Source organism: Girardinichthys multiradiatus, chromosome 12, assembly GCF_021462225.1.
Source record: "Girardinichthys multiradiatus isolate DD_20200921_A chromosome 12, DD_fGirMul_XY1, whole genome shotgun sequence".
In the NCBI taxonomy this organism is placed as follows: domain Eukaryota; kingdom Metazoa; phylum Chordata; class Actinopteri; order Cyprinodontiformes; family Goodeidae; genus Girardinichthys; species Girardinichthys multiradiatus.
This window is the reverse complement of record NC_061805.1, coordinates 25,609,954-25,628,925: the sequence shown is the minus strand read 5'-3', so window position 1 is coordinate 25,628,925 and position 18,972 is coordinate 25,609,954. Positions and strand designations below refer to the sequence as shown.

The following is an 18,972-nucleotide window of genomic DNA, read 5'->3' as shown; positions in this document are numbered from 1 at the left end:
ACAGAGTTTTAACCGCATGGGCACACAGTCAATAAGATGCAATAGTGTATTGATTTACACAATGCAGGATTTGGACAAAAATCAGAAAGAAGCCAACAAAGCAGTTGTAGAGCCAGTTAACAATAATGCAGTGCCACCAGTGAAGTACCTGATAGAACTGAAATCAAATGGAAGAATGAAGCAGCCAGTTCTCAATGACTTGAAGAATCCCAGAGACTATTATGTTGTTAAAGTAACCAATAAATATGGGACATCTTTATTTTCACCAGCATCTTGATATATTGTGTAGGCAGTTTATATTAAAACGTATTAACTCTATCTTACTGCAAAGAGCAACAAGCACAAAGACTGAAACAAAGCAGCAAGGTGAAGTTGGTAACATAACGTTAAATCAAAACTAAATTCATGTAGAGATTCTTTCTGACCACCCCCTCTCTCGCTGCTCTTTTCCCAACCTGCTGCAGCTTCTGGAACAAAAAGCTGCTGTTAATACTAATCCACACTTCATTACAGCCTCATTTTAATTAAAGTGTTGTTGTCAGCATGCTTCATTTAGGATGTGATTTAATGCCAGGTGTACTGATGAAGAAACTAACTCAACAGTAGATTTCAGTTTGTTTGTGCTATAACAGTGTGGTTATTTGTAATAAGTGCAACTGCTAGTAAGGCTTTCAGTTGAAACATGTATTGAGCTCCAAACATACAAATTGTAAGCATTGCACAAATGCGTTTTCTTTACACTTTTATTTATGCTGTAAAACAGGGTGGGTGGCTGTGCAACCAGGTAGCATATTCTTTTTCCCACAACTTATTTAGGAACATTTTTGTTACTGATTGAAACATATAAATAAATAAAATGGCTTGAAAATGAAAAGGAAACAAAGCTCAACCTTTACATCAGACAACTGGATACGGTCTATAGAGTTTTAGGTCAATCCTTATAATTAAAATATCAATGCAGAGTTTATTGATTATTAGTAATTAAATTCAAAAATCTGACAACATTACATTCATAACACAATACAGATTTATTTGTTTATAGCTAAAAAATATATATTACATAAGACTGATTTTTGTTTTTTTCATAATGTTAATCCTGCTGAAATGTGTCCATCTTCTTGGTTGGGGCTGATTTTCCATGGACTACTGCTTTAATGCAGTGTAGCATGGTGGAAGTCAGCCTGTGTCTTTACTAAGGGTGTTCCAGAATCTTTTTTGATATTCTGTATTTCTACAGGTCCTTCTCAAAATATTAGCATATTGTGATAAAGTTAATTATTTTCCATAATGTCATGATGAAAATTTAACATTCATATATTTTAGATTCATTGCACACTAACTGAAATATTTCAGGTCTTTTATTGTCTTAATACGGATGATTTTGGCATACAGCTCATGAAAACCCAAAATTCCTATCTCACAAAATTAGCATATCATTAAAAGGGTCTCTAAACGAGCTATGAACCTAATCATCTGAATCAACGAGTTAACTCTAAACACCTGCAAAAGATTCCTGAGGCCTTTAAAACTCCCAGCCTGGTTCATCACTCAAAACCCCAATCATGGGTAAGACTGCCGACCTGACTGCTGTCCAGAAGGCCACTATTGACACCCTCAAGCAAGAGGGTAAGACACAGAAAGAAATTTCTGAACGAATAGGCTGTTCCCAGAGTGCTGTATCAAGGCACCTCAGTGGGAAGTCTGTGGGAAGGAAAAAGTGTGGCAGAAAACGCTGCACAACGAGAAGAGGTGACCGGACCCTGAGGAAGATTGTGGAGAAGGGCCGATTCCAGACCTTGGGGGACCTGCGGAAGCAGTGGACTGAGTCTGGAGTAGAAACATCCAGAGCCACCGTGCACAGGCGTGTGCAGGAAATGGGCTACAGGTGCCGCATTCCCCAGGTCAAGCCACTTTTGAACCAGAAACAGCGGCAGAAGCGCCTGACCTGGGCTACAGAGAAGCAGCACTGGACTGTTGCTCAGTGGTCCAAAGTACTTTTTTCGGATGAAAGCAAATTCTGCATGTCATTCGGAAATCAAGGTGCCAGAGTCTGGAGGAAGACTGGGGAGAAGGAAATGCCAAAATGCCAGAAGTCCAGTGTCAAGTACCCACAGTCAGTGATGGTCTGGGGTGCCGTGTCAGCTGCTGGTGTTGGTCCACTGTGTTTTATCAAGGGCAGGGTCAATGCAGCTAGCTATCAGGAGATTTTGGAGCACTTCATGCTTCCATCTGCTGAAAAGCTTTATGGAAATGAAGATTTCATTTTTCAGCACGACCTGGCACCTGCTCACAGTGCCAAAACCACTGGTAAATGGTTTACTGACCATGGTATCACTGTGCTCAATTGGCCTGCCAACTCTCCTGACCTGAACCCCATAGAGAATCTGTGGGATATTGTGAAGAGAACGTTGAGAGACTCAAGACCCAACACTCTGGATGAGCTAAAGGCCGCTATCGAAGCATCCTGGGCCTCCATAAGACCTCAGCAGTGCCACAGGCTGATTGCCTCCATGCCACGCCGCATTGAAGCAGTCATTTCTGCAAAAGGATTCCCGACCAAGTATTGAGTGCATAACTGTACATGATTATTTGAAGGTTGACGTTTTTTGTATTAAAAACACTTTTCTTTTATTGGTCGGATGAAATATGCTAATTTTGTGAGATAGGAATTTTGGGTTTTCATGAGCTGTATGCCAAAATCATCTGTATTAAGACAATAAAAGACCTGAAATATTTCAGTTAGTGTGCAATGAATCTAAAATATATGAATGTTAAATTTTCATCATGACATTATGGAAAATAATTAACTTTATCACAATATGCTAATTTTTTGAGAAGGACCTGTATATGAATCCGTAGCTTTAATCTAGATGTAAAACCTATATAATATATTCTGCTTAGGGATGCACTGATATGAAAATTCAGGCTGATATCGATATCCGATATTTCCAGATCTTGTATATTATATATATATATCACTACCCTTTTGAGACTGTGAAAAAATGACCACACTGCTGAAATTGCTTCTCTGCTTCAGTGTAACACTCTACTGTCCTGCACTGCATCACTGTAACATGCCTAAACGAATACCACATGGCTGACTGACACCCCTCCCTCTCCTGTTTTACTTTTTAGGCCGATACTGATATTTTTAAAATCACTAAAATCCGCCGAAACCGATGTTAACGCTGATATATTGTGCATCCCTAACTTTGCTGTCATCTCACTGTTAAAATTGACATCATGCTATCTAATTTTCCAAATCCTCAGAGACCTGTAGGCAAAAACACATTTTATATTAGTATGTATTAAACTCCAAACTGTTTTATTGCTTCTGCTTTAAACCGCTCTCTAATGAGATGCAACAGAGTGGATGGTGACCGTAGTTCCTCTTAGAAACTTAAAAACCCCATTAGCCTCACTTTAAATATATATATATTTTTTATACAACTGGTGAGAGTGAATATCTGTGGGTTTTCTTCAGGGTTAATTGACTCCTATTAAAATATAATTATCTTCCAGCTGCCCTCTATATATTTTCAAAAGACAAAAAATGAAATAACTTTAAGGTTTGTACTAATCTTAGTTGTTTTGCCTGTAATGTGAAGGGAAGCAGCAGGGACCCTGTAGCTCCTGCCCGTTAATACAAATTTGGCATGAATGTGCTCAACAAGAAAATGCTCAGTATGTTTTTGGGTAATCTTAATAGCAGAAATAATTTTTTCTGCGCATTCTTGTATACACTTCCCAGGTAGAGTAGATTATCATGTGATGTTTTTTTTCTCACTTGGACACCACTAACTGAAAAAGAAAGATTTACCCTTTAACCTGGATTTTTGCATTTTTTGTGTCATAATTGATGTGTATCATATTTTCCCACACCGACAAATATATGTATTCTGTATAATTTCCTTAAAACACAACATAGTTGAACAGCATGTACCACGGTATTTATGGTACATCAGGTTTTCACTAAAAGTCCTAACATTGTTTCTAATAATAATAATTGGTTGCTGAAAAGCATGAATTGAAAGTGATATTTCTGGCATTTTAGAGTTGAGGTCAAGTAATTTTAACTGATATGTATGTTTCTTTTAGTTAAACAATTCTGTGTGACATTTCTTTTTCGGTTTCAGGTCGGCAGGTTGGTTCAGAGAGCCCATGCAGAGAAAAGCTGGAAAAGACGATAATACTGTACACTAAAGTTGTAAGTAAACCTAACTTAAAGGTATGCCATGACTCATTGTCTACTTGTAGTTTCAAACTGTAAATATGTCTTTCTCGCTTTCTTTCTGTCATGTCTGTACCTCTCTTTCCTCGGGGTCTTGCAGTTGTTAGATTTCCTGGAGTGCCATCCGTGTGCGTTCATTCCCCTAATACAGCGGTCCCTGGAGTTTGCCGTTACCTACGTGTTCACACCTGCCGGAAAGGGAGTGACCTTTGAGCGTTTCATTGTTCAGTGCATGAACCTCATCAAGATGATTGTAAAGAACGATACATACAAACCTAGCAAGAACAGCGACGGTGAGTTATAAAACGTCTGAAGCAGAGAAGAGCCTCTCATTGGGAGATTCACAGATGTACAGGTCCTTCTCAAAAAATTAGCATATTGTGATAAAGTTCATTATTTTCTATAATGTAATGATGAAAATTTAACATTCATATATTTTAGATTCATTGCACACTAACTGAAATATTTCAGGTCTTTTATTGTCTTAATACGGATGATTTTGGCATACAGCTCATGAAAACCCAAAATTCCTATCTCACAAAATTAGCATATTTCATCCGACCAATAAAAGAAAAGTGTTTTTAATACAAAAAACGTCAACCTTCAAATAATCATGTACAGTTATGCACTCAATACTTGGTCGGGAATCCTTTTGCAGAAATGACTGCTTCAATGCGGCGTGGCATGGAGGCAATCAGCCTGTGGCACTGCTGAGGTCTTATGGAGGCCCAGGATGCTTCGATAGCGGCCTTTAGCTCATCCAGAGCGTTGGGTCTTGAGTCTCTCAACGTTCTCTTCACAATATCCCACAGATTCTCTACGGGGTTCAGGTCAGGAGAGTTGGCAGGTCAATTGAGCACAGTGATACCATGGTCAGTAAACCATTTACCAGTGGTTTTGGCACTGTGAGCAGGTGCCAGGTCGTGCTGAAAAATGAAATCTTCATCTCCATAAAGCTTTTCAGCAGATGGAAGCATGAAGTGCTCCAAAATCTCCTGATAGCTAGCTGCATTGACCCTGCCCTTGATAAAACACAGTGGACCAACACCAGCAGTTGACACGGCACCCCAGACCATCACTGACTGTGGGTACTTGACACTGGACTTCTGGCATTTTGGCATTTCCTTCTCCCCAGTCTTCCTCCAGACTCTGGCACCTTGATTTCCGAATGACATGCAGAATTTGCTTTCATCTGAAAAAAGTACTTTGGACCACTGAGCAACAGTCCAGTGCTGCTTCTCTGTAGCCCAGGTCAGGCGCTTCTGCCGCTGTTTCTGGTTCAAAAGTGGCTTGACCTGGGGAATGCGGCACCTGTAGCCCATTTCCTGCACACGCCTGTGCACGGTGGCTCTGGATGTTTCTACTCCAGACTCAGTCCACTGCTTCCGCAGGTCCCCCAAGGTCTGGAATCGGCCCTTCTCCACAATCTTCCTCAGGGTCCGGTCACCTCTTCTCGTTGTGCAGCGTTTTCTGCCACAAGTTTTCCTTCCCACAGACTTCCCACTGAGGTGCCTTGATACAGCACTCTGGGAACAGCCTATTCATTCAGAAATTTCTTTCTGTGTCTTACCCTCTTGCTCGAGGGTGTCAATAGTGGCCTTCTGGACAGCAGTCAGGTCGGCAGTCTTACCCATGATTGGGGTTTTGAGTGATGAACCAGGCTGGGAGTTTTAAAGGCCTCAGGAATCTTTTGCAGGTGTTTAGAGTTAACTCGTTGATTCAGATGATTAGGTTCATAGCTCGTTTAGAGACCCTTTTAATGATATGCTAATTTTGTGAGATAGGAATTTTGGGTTTTCATGAGCTGTATGCCAAAATCATCTGTATTAAGACAATAAAAGACCTGAAATATTTCAGTTAGTGTGCAATGAATCTAAGATATATGAATGTTAAATTTTCATCATGACATTATGGAAAATAATGAACTTTACCACAATATGCTAATATTTTGAGAAGGACCTGTACATGGATAACCGCAAATATAAAGGCTCTTTACACTCCCTTTTTGGCATTTAAACCTTCTCAGATCAGGATTTTAGACTGGGCCTGTATGTGGTTTTAAAACTAGGTCTGTGCTTTAAAGAATCAGTATTTGTTAAAACAAAAAACAAAAAAACTTTTCAACTTTTTTTTCTGCTCGAAACCTCCCACTTTCATTCGCAGGTGGAATTTTCTCCATAATTTAGATCTTTTCAATTATGTCTATTGCCTTGATTTTATAATTCCTGGTTTTAGCCTTGTTGTTTGCCCCAGTCAGTATTTTAAAGAGATATAAGTAATCTTTTTTTTTTTACGTTTTGTTTGCTGGGATTAACTCCAGAATACCATACCTGTGGATAGCTGGGGAGCTTGTAATTTACGATACATTCACTGATCTTAACAATGCCTTTCCAGAATGATGGAAGTTTGGGAAATGACCATACAATAGAAGTGTGAATGGCATTCATGTGTCCACACTTTTGCCAGCAGGGTTTTTTAAATTCTTGTCTGGTTGCTTCAAAGATGTGTCAAAAAATAGTGTTACGTTTGTCCAACCAAATTCCATCCAGCATCTCAAGCTAGTGGTACCGTGTTGGGTTTATCACATTAGATGCCAGTTTTATAAAGTGAGTTGGTGCCATTACTTTTCTGCAGCCAAGTTACAGTTAGCATTTTAACCAACACCTTACATTCTGCTGACAAACCCCTGTTTTAAAGTATGGAATTTAAAAAATAAAAAATGTATAGTAATCCTGAAACAGGGTCTTAATCAAGAATGAAGATAAAATAAGTTTTAATGAAGTGGTGAATATGTTTTATCCTTTAAAAACACAATTTTTAACTCCCTTAGCATATTATTTACTTGTACTCGTCGTCTTCCGTTTTATCCGGGACCGGGTTGCGGGGGCAGCAGACTCAGCGGAGACGCCCAGACATCCCTCTCCCCCAGACACCTACTCCAGCTCCTCCGGGGGGAGCCCAAGGCGTTCCCAGGCCAGCCGAGAGACATAGTCCCTCCAGCGTGCCCTGGGCCTCCTCCCGGTGGGATGTGCCTGGAACACCTCCCGAGGAAGGCGTCCAGGAGGCATCCGGTATAGATGCCCGAGCCACCTCAACTGGCTCCTCTCAATGTGGAGGAGCAGCAGCTCTACTCCGAGCCCCTCCCGGATGGCCGAGCTCTTCACTCTATCTCTAAGGGAGTGCCCGGCCACCCTACAGAGGAAGCTCATTTGAGCCGCTTGTATCCGGGATCTCGTTCTTTTGGTCATGACCCAAAGTTCATGGCCATAGGTGAGGGTAGGAACATAGACCGACCGGTAAATCGAGAGCTTTGCTTTTTGGCTCAGCTCTCTCTTCACCACAACGGACCGGCACAGCGCCCCCATTACAGCGGCAGCCGCACCGATCCGTCTGTCGATCTCCCGCTCCATTCTTCCCTCACTCGTGAACAAGACCCCGAGATACTTAAACTCCTCCACTTGAGGCAGGAACTCCCCTCCAAACTGAAGAGGACAAGCCACCCTTTTCTGGTCGAGTACCATGGCATCTGACTTGGAGGAGCTGATCTTCATCCCAGCCGCTTCACACTCGGCCGCAGCTACGGGCAGCAGCATCGACAATAGATGCGGAGAACATGGTCCACTCGGACTCTATGTCTCCTACATCCCCTGGGATTTGGTCGAAGCTCTCCCGGAGGTGGGAGTTGAATACATCCCTGGCCGAGGGCTCCGCCAGGCGTTCCCAGCAGACCCTCATTATGCGCTTGGGCCTGCCAAGTCTGTCCGGCTTTCTCCTGCTCCAGTGGATCCAACTCACCACCAGGTGGTGATCAGTGGACAGCTCAGCCCCTCTCTTCACCCGAGTGTCCAAAACATGCGGCCAAAGGTCTGATGATACGACAACAAAGTCGATCATTGACCTCCTGCCTAGGGTGTCCTGGTGCCAAGCGCACTGATGGACACCCTTATGTTATTTATTATATTATTTAACTTAGCATATTATTTTAAAAATTTTTAATTTGGAATCAAATACCAGAATTTACTTACTGCATAATAATTATGAACTACTATTCAATAAAGATACATCATACTTCCTTTTTTTATTGCAGTTTTAAAGTAATTTAAAGTAATTTAAAACTGAGGGGTGCTTAAAAGTGCAATAATAAAAAGGAAAGTGGTACTGGCTTATCTTGTTACAATCAATGCATTGTATTATGTTACCATTATGTTTCAAATTATTATGGTTCTTGACACTGTTCTCCTTTCCCTGTTCTTCAGAGAGTAAAGCAGAAAGTCTAGAGGCTCACAAAATCAAGACAGCCTTCTTCACTCACCCCACGCTGACAGAGATCGGGCGCCGGCTCGTCTCACACTACTTTCTCCTCACAGAAGAAGAACTGACGATGTGGGAGGAGGACCCTGAGAGCTTCGGTGTGTTTCTTACACTTTAAACACAATTGGAATCTAAACATATAAGATTGCAGACTGTTTTTCAGGCACAGCGAAAGCTGTGGGGAATTGGCTAGTTTTGCATTAATCATAGTCTGCAATATGGCTCTCAGTTTAGACTTTATTTAAACTTATCAGATAAGTATCTTTATTTGCAGTTTCCATGAGATTATATTAAATATGTTAATGCACAGGTGTTCGAAGCAATAGACCTGTAAAAATTTAAATGTATGAGTCATGAGTGCTGGAAACTCCCAAACCTATTACTGGACCTGGAGGACTGAAAATCTAAAACAATGTAAATCTAAACCTGTGGCTAGAAGGCTTTTTTACAATTAGTGTCATCCCATGGCATTTTAAAATGCTCATTTTAATTGCTTTTTGAGACCTTTGCAGTGAAATAACATCTTGGATTTGGCTCAGTCTGGGACAGATAGAGCCTTGTTAAAGCACAAAACCCTCACAGACTTGTCTGATCTTATAGACACCTGGAAAGACCGTAATGCTAAGCCTCATAGTGCAGTTAGCTTTTAGTGTGATAGAACTGCACAAATGCAGAAACACATTGGTGTTTTAGTCAGCATGGACAGTGTTTCTGCTGTGTGACATATAATCTTGATGGAAAAGTTTTAATAAATACACATTTTTATCATTTTTATAGCTGTTGAAGAAACAGGTGGTGACTCTTGGAAGTACAGTCTACGGGTAAGTTGAAAGTACATTTTACAGATACACAGGCCATGTCTTTATGATTATACATAGCAGAATGCTCCTTGAAGGGCAAATAGGCTCTTACTGAATGAAACCCGTTCCTTTTATATCCTAAGCAACCCTAAACAAATATGTTTTAGTAGTAATCCATAGAGACACCAGCCTTAGCTTGCATCGTAGTTTCATCTTATTTGGGTATGTCTGGTTGCAAGTAAATAAATGTATCCTTTTAAATGCACGGTTTCTAAGGTTTTCACCTTGTTTTATATTATACTAACCATATCCAGGTTTGGTCAACAGAAAGTGATTTATTTATATTTTTAAAGATGAGCACTTTTTTGTCCTTGAGGATTTTGTTGCCAAGCAGTTTATGGCTCATGTTTCATTCCAACGTGCCTGAGAAATGAGGATAATTGAAAGTTTCATTGTACAGACAATATTGCTACTGAACCAAATTTCTTTGTGAATTTTGGACATCCTCTGAGTAAAATAACAGACATTGACTGCATAATATCATCGGAAATAGAGCATAGGTCCCTCAGGGTTATGTGTTTAGTTCTTTGAAGTTTACTCTGTTAATGACAGGGCTTCCTTATTCAACAAAAGCACCATCGGGTTTGCTGAGGATGCAGCAGAAATATGACTTAAGAACAAGGTTTTGCACCCAAATAACATAGAGAATCGCATATTATTGCAGCATGTTGTATAGCTTTGAGAAGTCTACAGAGATAATCTTTTGAGATATTTGGCCTTATAATCTTAAAGGTTTAATCAGAATTTCATAACATAATGGCCTGGTTAAGAAAAATGTGACCTTTTACATGACCTGAGGACTGGATCATTGTCACTGCTGTTTGCCAGATGAGAAGCTGCTCTACCACCTACCACTATTGTGCTCAGTATAGGTTACAGTTTTCCAGCTGTTCACAAAATTGTATTTTAGGGCAACAAAGTTGTGGTCCATGAAAGTAACTGCTGCTGCTGCTTGTCATCCTCTTAATGTTTTGATACTGAACACATTTGACCTTGGTCTGCCACGGTAACGTTTCTGTTGCAGAAAATATGCAGTTTAATTCAGATGACGCAAACATGTTAAACTGCTGCAGATTATTGGAAAGTTGTGCATGTACAGGGGTCTTATGTAGCTGCTTTCAATGAATTTATGTTTTATTTATCTAATTTACTCAGACTGATTTATCTCTAGTTAAATGTATAATCCACTGCCTCCAAGAAAGGACAATGTTAAACTAAGCTACTTAACACTACTTGACACTACTTAACTTTGCATCTGGTCGCACCCTTTGTTTACTTACAGGTCCTTCTCAAAATATTAGCATATTGTGATAAAGTTCATTATTTTCCATAATGTCGTGATGAAAATTTAACATTCATATATTTTAGATTCATTGCACACTAACTGAAATATTTCAGGTCTTTTATTGTCTTAATACGGATGATTGTGGCATACAGCTCATGAAAACCCAAAAGTCCTATCTCACAAAATTAGCATATTTCATCCGACCAACAAAAGAAAAGTGTTTTTAATACAAAAAACGTCAACCTTCAAATAATCATGTACAGTTATGCACTCAATACTTGGTCGGGAATCCTTTTGCAGAAATGACTGCTTCAATGCGGCGTGGCATGGAGGCAATCAGCCTGTGGCACTGCTGAGGTCTTATGGAGGCCCAGGATGCTTCGATAGCGGCCTTTAGCTCATCCAGAGTGTTGGGTCTTGAGTCTCTCAACGTTCTCTTCACAATATCCCACAGATTCTCTATGGGGTTCAGGTCAGGAGAGTTGACAGGCCAATTGAGCACAGTGATACCATGGTCAGTAAACCATTTACCAGTGGTTTTGGCACTGTGAGCAGGTGCCAGGTTGTGCTGAAAAATGAAATCTTCATCTCCATAAAGCTTTTCAGCAGATGGAAACATGAAGTGCTCCAAAATCTCCTGATAGCTAGCTGCATTGACCCTGCCCTTGATAAAACACAGTGGACCAACACCAGCAGCTGACACGGCACCCCAGACCATCACTGACTGTGGATACTTGACACTGGACTTCTGGCATTTTGGCATTTCCTTCTCCCCAGTCTTCCTCCAGACTCTGGCACCTTGATTTCCGAATGACATGCAGAATTTGCTTTCATCCGAAAAAAGTACTTTGGACCACTGAGCAACAGTCCAGTGCTGCTTCTCTGTAGCCCAGGTCAGGCGCTTCTGCTGCCGTTTCTGGTTCAAAAGTGGCCTGACCTGGGGAATGCGGCACTTGTAGCCCATTTCCTGCACACGCCTGTGCACAGTGGCTCTGGATGTTTCTACTCCAGACTCAGTCCACTGCTTCCACAGGTCCCCCAAGGTCTGGAATCGGCCCTTCTCCACAATCTTCCTCAGGGTCCAGTCACCTCTTCTCGTTGTGCAGCGTTTTCTGCCACACTTTTTCCTTCCCACAGACTTCCCACTGAGGTGCCTTGATACAGCACTCTGGGAACAGCCTATTCGTTCAGAAATTTCTTTCTGTGTCTTACCCTCCTGCTTGAGGGTGTCAATAGCTGCCTTCTGGACAGCAGTCAGGTCGGCAGTCTTACCCATGATTGGTGTTTTGAGTGATGAACCAGGCTGGGAGTTTTAAAGGCCCCAGGAATCTTTTGCAGGTGTTTAGAGTTAACTCGTTGATTCAGATGATTAGGTTCATAGCTCGTTTAGAGACCCTTTTAATGATATGCTAATTTTGTGAGATAGGAATTTTGGGTTTTCATGAGCTGTATGCCAAAATCATCCGTATTAAGACAATAAAAGACCTGAAATATTTCAGTTAATGTGCAATGAATCTAAAATATATGAATGTTAAATTTTCATCATGACATTATGGAAAATAATGAACTTTATCACAATATGCTAATATTTTGAGAAGGACCTGTATTTGTATCATGTATTCCTGAACCTCCACAGCACATGTCCAACATCTCAGATCTGTTTTTATCTGTAAATTTTAGTGTGTGACTTCTTAAGTTGGTAAACAAAGTAGAGGTTTGTCCTTGTCTGCTGAACAAAGCCAAGCAAATAGAAAGAGCCTATGCCAGTGTACTACTGACATTTGTATTATGAATCTCCTTTATATTGAGCTAAAGATTTGATGTGTTTTCTTTGTGATGCCTCTTGCTTTTCATCAGCCTAGCTTAATCATGTTACCACCTACAAAACCAGAGTTGGTGGTTTAGCATATGATGATTCGGTATACTGACTGCTACTTGTCCTTTTTTTCCCCATTTAGCCGTGTACAGAGGTCTTGTTCCTGGACATCTTCCACAACTACAGCCAGACCTTGACACCAGTACTCCTGGACATGGTTCAGAATCTGCAGGGTCAGTTAAATGTTTAACCAACCATCTGTAGAGTTGGCTTTCACTTATCTTAAAATTTATATATATACACACACACACAAGGGTTGGACAATGAAACTGAAACACCTGTCATTTTAGTGTGGGAGGTTTCATGGCTAAATTGGACCAGCCTGGTAGCCAGTCTTCATTGATTGCACATTGCACCAGTAAGAGCAGAGTGTGAAGGTTCAATTAGCAGGGTAAGAGCACAGTTTTGCTCAAAATATTGAAATGCACACAACATTATGGGTGACACAACAGAGTTCAAAACAGGACAAATTGTTGGTGCACGTCTTGCTGGCGCATCTGTGACCAAGACAGCAAGTCTTTGTGATGTATCAAGAGCCACGGTATCCAGGGTAATGTCAGCATACCACCAAGAAGGACGAACCACATCCAACAGGATTAACTGTGGACGCAAGAGGAAGCTGTCTGAAAGGGATGTTCAGGTGCTAACCTGGATTGTATCCAAAAAACATAAAACCACGGCTGCCCAAATCACGACAGAATTAAATGTGCACCTCAACTCTCCTGTTTCCACCAGAACTGTCCGTCGGGAGCTCCACAGGGTCAATATACACGGCCGGGCTGCTATAGCCAAAGGTTTGGTCACTCATGCCAATGCCAAACGTCGGTTTCAATGGTGCAAGGAGCGCAAATCTTGGGCTGTGGACAATGTGAAACATGTATTGTTCTCTGATGAGTCCACCTTTACTGTTTTCCCCACATCCGGGAGAGTTACGGTGTGGAGAAGCCCCAAAGAAGCGTACCACCCAGACTGCTGCATGCCCAGAGTGAAGCATGGGGGTGGATCAGTGATGGTTTGGGCTGCCATATCATGGCATTCCCTTGGCCCAATACTTGTGCTAGATGGGCGCGTCACTGCCAAGGACTACCGAACCATTCTTGAGGACCATGTGCATCCAATGGTTCAAACATTGTATCCTGAAGGTGGTGCAGTGTATCAGGATGATAATGCACCAATACACACAGCAAGACTGCTGAAAGATTGGTTTGATGAACATGAAAGTGAAGTTGAACATCTCCCATGGCCTGCACAGTCACCAGATCTAAATATTATTGAGCCACGTTGGGGTGTTTTGGAGGAGTGAGTCAGGAAACGTTTTCCTCCAACAGTATCACGTAGTGACCTGGCCACTATCCTGCAAGAAGAATGGCTTAAAATCCCTCTGACCACTGTGCAGGACTTGTATATGTCATTCCCAAGACGAATTGACGCTGTATTGGCCACAAAAGGAGGCCCTACACCATATTAATAAATTATTGTGGTCTAAAACCAGGTGTTTCAGTTTCATCTTCCAACCCCTGTTTATACAACACTATATATAATGTTGTGTGCATTTCAATATTTTGAGCAAAACTGTGCTCTTACCCTGCTAATTGAACCTTCACACTCTGCTCTTACTGGTGCAATGTGCAATCAATGAAGACTGGCTACCAGGCTGGTCCAAATTAGTCATGAAACCTCCCACACTAAAATGACTGGTGTTTCAGATCAGTTTGAGTTCAAATCCGCTTGAAAGAAAACCTCTCCGTTGCACTTTTTACTTAAAATGTATTCAGTGTTATTATATTTGGCATTCTGAAGGCATATTTATTTTGTATATATATTTATTATTTAATTTTACAATATGCAGTAAATTTGAACATTCAGTGTAAAAATAAAAAGCTTTTTTTAACACATTTAGATTAATCAATTAATCAAAAAATAGTTAACCCTTTTTTCCCTGATTTATTTAATAAATGAATCAGAAAAAAGCAGGTCATTAGTGATAGTCCTGTAAAATATATTCAATGCAAAACAAATTATTTTTGAAAGATCCAGTAAATAGTTGTCTTTCTTTCTCATGCTGTTTTCTTCAGGCCACCTCAATGCAAAGTCAGTCCAAAATGGCTCATTTCGTGTTCAGATGTTGTTTTGGTTACTCAGGGGAAATAAGATTATACATCAAAAAATGACGAAACACGTTTCTTGAATCAGTCCCTGCATCTGTGACATGCAATCAGCAGGGCTGGGAAGTTCCCAGGCTATAATCGGTGTAACATCCAGTTTCAGCTATTCAGTCCCTCAGTCAGAGACACAGTAGCTCTTGTCATGTTTTTGAATTAGAGCAGCATTTGTGCTCATAGTTGCATCGGAAATTGGTTCTCCTGGAATAAAAAGAGAAAGAATAAAACTTTTCATTTAAATATAAACCCTAGTGGCAGAAAAAATACTAAGGGGATGAAAAAATCAACTGATGGGGATAAGGAGAACATGCTGATAAATTGATTTGGATATTCTGGAGTCAATGCTTTATTAATTCTTAATTGTATCAAAGGATTTGGTGCAGAATATTTGTTGCCATTAAACAATGTTTGAGGTGAAATACTTTCTATCTCTGCAGGCCCAACCAATGCGGAGGACCCTGTTCAGTTGCTAATGAAAGATGCAGGTTAGTCAAAGGTCCACTGATGTTCTTTAAGAATTGGTAAAGCTAAAGTAAATTGAACCTAAATATTTTAAATGCGTTTCTCTATTTTAAATGTGATCAAAGTTTCTACAGTTTTTAGAACTTTTATAAACTGATACATATTTATAGTCTATGGGCGAGAGGCGGGGTACACCCTGGACAGGTCGCCAGTCCATCGCAGGGCAGCACACAACCATGCACACACTCATTCATACACCTAAGGGCAATTTAGAGTGACCAATTAACCTAAGCGGTAGAAAATGACTGACTGACTGACATATTTATAGTAGCTCTAAACCCAAGCGCGCACACACACACACACACACACACACACACACACACACACGCACGCCCGCACATACACACACACACATACACACACAAAAAAAACACAACTGTGCACTACTTTTTATTGGTCTATAACATTTTATCCTAATAACATACATTGATGTTTGTAGCTGTAATGTAACACAATGTGAAAAAGTTCAAGGGGTATGAATGTTTTTGCATGACACCATTCAGACTAAATTATGCACATATAACATAATCGGTTGATTACTTTGTTTGGTGTCCAGATTTATCATACAGCACTTTGGTCCTGTATGTGTATTTTAAGTGCTCTATAAATAAAGCTAATGTGGTGTTTGTTGGGTTTTTCAAGTAGGTAAGCTTGTCTCTCAAATCATAATAATAATATATATAATAATAATTTGTTTTAAAGCCTCCATCCATTTTTTTCCCTTGTCCATTTATTATTCTGTATTTTTCTTTTAGCATGAGGCATCATGTGATTTATAAACCTGTTTCACTTTCTCCAACTGGTGTAGTTAATCTGAGAGGTTCGCTCACACTGCAGCAAATGTTAACCCATTTCCTACAATATGGTCTCAAATGTATTGTGATTTTAATTTGCGATTTTGCAGAGTCTCCACAGGGAGTGTGCATAACTTTCATTAGCTCTCTAATTTATCATTTTTAAAGGCCACATGGGCAGTGTTACCTTCCACTCCCCGAAATATTGTTCATTAGAAGTGAGCAAGTGTAGTGGCGTAGACCATTAGACGCCTGATATGCTTTTTTGAACCACTATAAATGCAAATGTTTTAAACATCTCATCCAAGGTAGTCGAAAATAATGTCAAAGTAATATAGAGCAGGAATTATTTTTAATGTATCCCCAGGTCAATTTAAACTGGACCACGACATAGTGTTAAGTTAAAACAACACACAATGTAAGATTCGGCTGTACAAAAAGGATGGATGTTGCAGCTAAAATAAGTTTACCAGCTTTTATTTTTAAATCTGTAGGGTAAAACTTAATGTTTGCAGTCAGTCAGTCAGTCAGTCAGTCATTTTCTACCGCTTATTCCATAGTGGGTCGCGGGGGAGCTGGTGCCTATCTCCAGCAGGGTACACCCTGGACACCCTGGACACTTCGCCAGTCCATCGCAGGGCAACACACAAACAACCATGCACACACTCATTCATACACCTAAGGGCAATTTAGAGTGACCAATTAACCTAACAGGCATGTCTTTGGACTGTGGGAGGAAGCCGGAGTACCCGGTGAGAACCCACGCATGCATGGGGAGAACATGCAAACTCCATGCAGAAAGACCCCTGGTCGGGAATCGAACCCAGGACCTTCTTGCTGCAAGGCAACAGTGCTACCAACTGTGCCACCGTGCAATGTTTGCAATAATAGCTAAAAATGCTGCAGGTACCTTTTAATTGTTTTAAGAAAATGAGTTCAAATATGAAGTTTGGGGCTAATCCTTATAACCTATTCATTATTTCATAATTATCCTGAGATATCTAGTTTTTTCTGTCACCCCTGATGCAGACCCAGGATAATTTGTCAATATGCTTTTGTCCAATGCCAAGCTTGCATGTTATCAGTAATAAAATGAGAATGGTGAATCCTTCAGTTTTATTAAACGATATCTCAAAAGTCAGTTTTTACCTTAGTGACATCTCTTGTTTAACGTTTGTATTACCTTACAAACAATTATTGTTGTAATGTTTTTGATTTCCAAAAAGAATCACCTTTTAGATGTCTTTACTCTGTTTTGTCTGACAACAGTCAAATTATATTTAGTATTTTTTTGGAAAGTGGGGCTCAGCTTCATTTGAAACTGAATTCGAAATAATTAGCTTTTTTTGTTATTAGCCATCTGCCAATATTTCAAACATATTGGGTGATATCCTAGGAGACCCAAAAGGGCGAACAACAGGGGTACCAGTCTATGTGTGCCACCTTTACTCAGCCTTAGCTCAATAAGCAATGAGTTCCAACTAGCAGAGGGCTGAAGCAAATGGCTCCTGTGGAATAGCCATCCTTTAAATGCTGTGTGTGAGGTGCAGCAGATGTAGAAGCCATCTAATTTCTGCCAACCTTGTATTGACATGTTTCATGCCCAAAGAAAAAGCTGTAGTTTTCATCCCAGAGACAAAAAAGAATTTGGAGCGGAAAACAACCTATGTTGTAAAAGATAACATATGCCATATAAAAATCCATATCAGTCGGCCCTCAATGATACAAATGGTAGGTATTTAAATGATTTCTGAATATTTCTGCTGTATTTTGAGATTACGGGTCTTGGCATAGAAGCACTCCACTCTTTAATGGTGCAACGTTCTGCTTTTGCAGTTGCATTAACACATGTTTTATCGTGTTACAGGTATAGTAGTAGGAAAAAAGTTCTGAAAATATGTGGAGGTTGTTTTTTATAGTAATCCAGTCTGTGTTGGTTGCACACCCATATTCCTTTACTTCTGGATCGGCTAAGGGCGACAAAGATGGAAAACTGTTTGATACGATGAGTAACTGGTTAAAAAAAATCTATGCTGTTGTCACTTTCTAATGGATTTCATTCTAATGGATTTCAGTATATATTTTTTTGTCTCCACCATGTTGGACTACATGGTTGGAAGGAAACTTTAATACCATTACTCTAACTGTAACTACTGCTACAGACTCATACGGTTTTCCTTTGTGTTATTACAGTTTATAATGCAGTGGGGCTGGCAGCGTATGAACTGTTTGACAATGTGGACTTTGACCAGTGGTTCAAGAATCAGCTTCTTGGAGAGCTGCAAGTCAGCCATCATAGGTATGTTGGCAGAATATCTGGGATTCTTTTTAAAGCTTTAACTATTTCTGTATAAAAAAACAATAAATAAAAAACTTTGACATTTAATTAAAATGTAACTCAAAGCAAGTGACAACGCTTGTGATCATTATTGCACTGTACAAGATGAGCTTCTAATGGCAAGTACAATCGCAGAGATCTGTAAGTCAAGCTGTCTTTACTTTTACTGTTTAGTATTTCATATGAGATTTGAGAAATCATTTCTTTTCTAAGCTCATTGTTTTGTTGTTGTCTCTCTTTAATTTGTGAATTTTTCAAATTATAAACATTTTTTTTGCCTTTTTTGTATTTAAATGTTGGAATTAAAGTTGAAACCTGAAGCAGCTAAGCAGTTATTTTCAGGTTTTTAGATTCACTTCTCTAGCTTCAACTTTTTAAAATTTTATTTTACTATGTGATCATCAAATTTCAATATTACTTTATAATTTAGATATTGGTATCTAAAATGTTGCAGGTTTAACTTTCCTTGCAGGGTAACTCATGTTAATTGACTATTAACCTCTTACAGCTACTGATAGCAGCTAGTAGCACACTGGAGGCTTGCCAAAAGCTCATAAGTAACCGGCTTAAATTTAGCTTCTGTCCAAGTAATA

At 40.0% G+C, this 18,972-nt stretch overlaps 1 protein-coding gene across 1 annotated transcript in view; it reads left to right on the top strand.

The window, feature by feature from the left end:
* The window catches only part of ipo11 (importin 11), a 178,408-nt gene that overhangs the window by 41,775 nt on the left and 117,661 nt on the right, over positions 1 to 18,972 (top strand). The window contains exons 9-15 of the mRNA XM_047381873.1: positions 4,137 to 4,207; positions 4,332 to 4,524; positions 8,488 to 8,640; positions 9,320 to 9,363; positions 12,646 to 12,736; positions 15,163 to 15,210; positions 18,235 to 18,340. Of these exons, the coding sequence (XP_047237829.1) occupies positions 4,137 to 4,207; positions 4,332 to 4,524; positions 8,488 to 8,640; positions 9,320 to 9,363; positions 12,646 to 12,736; positions 15,163 to 15,210; positions 18,235 to 18,340 (706 nt within the window). The remainder of the gene's footprint in view (positions 1 to 4,136; positions 4,208 to 4,331; positions 4,525 to 8,487; positions 8,641 to 9,319; positions 9,364 to 12,645; positions 12,737 to 15,162; positions 15,211 to 18,234; positions 18,341 to 18,972) is intronic.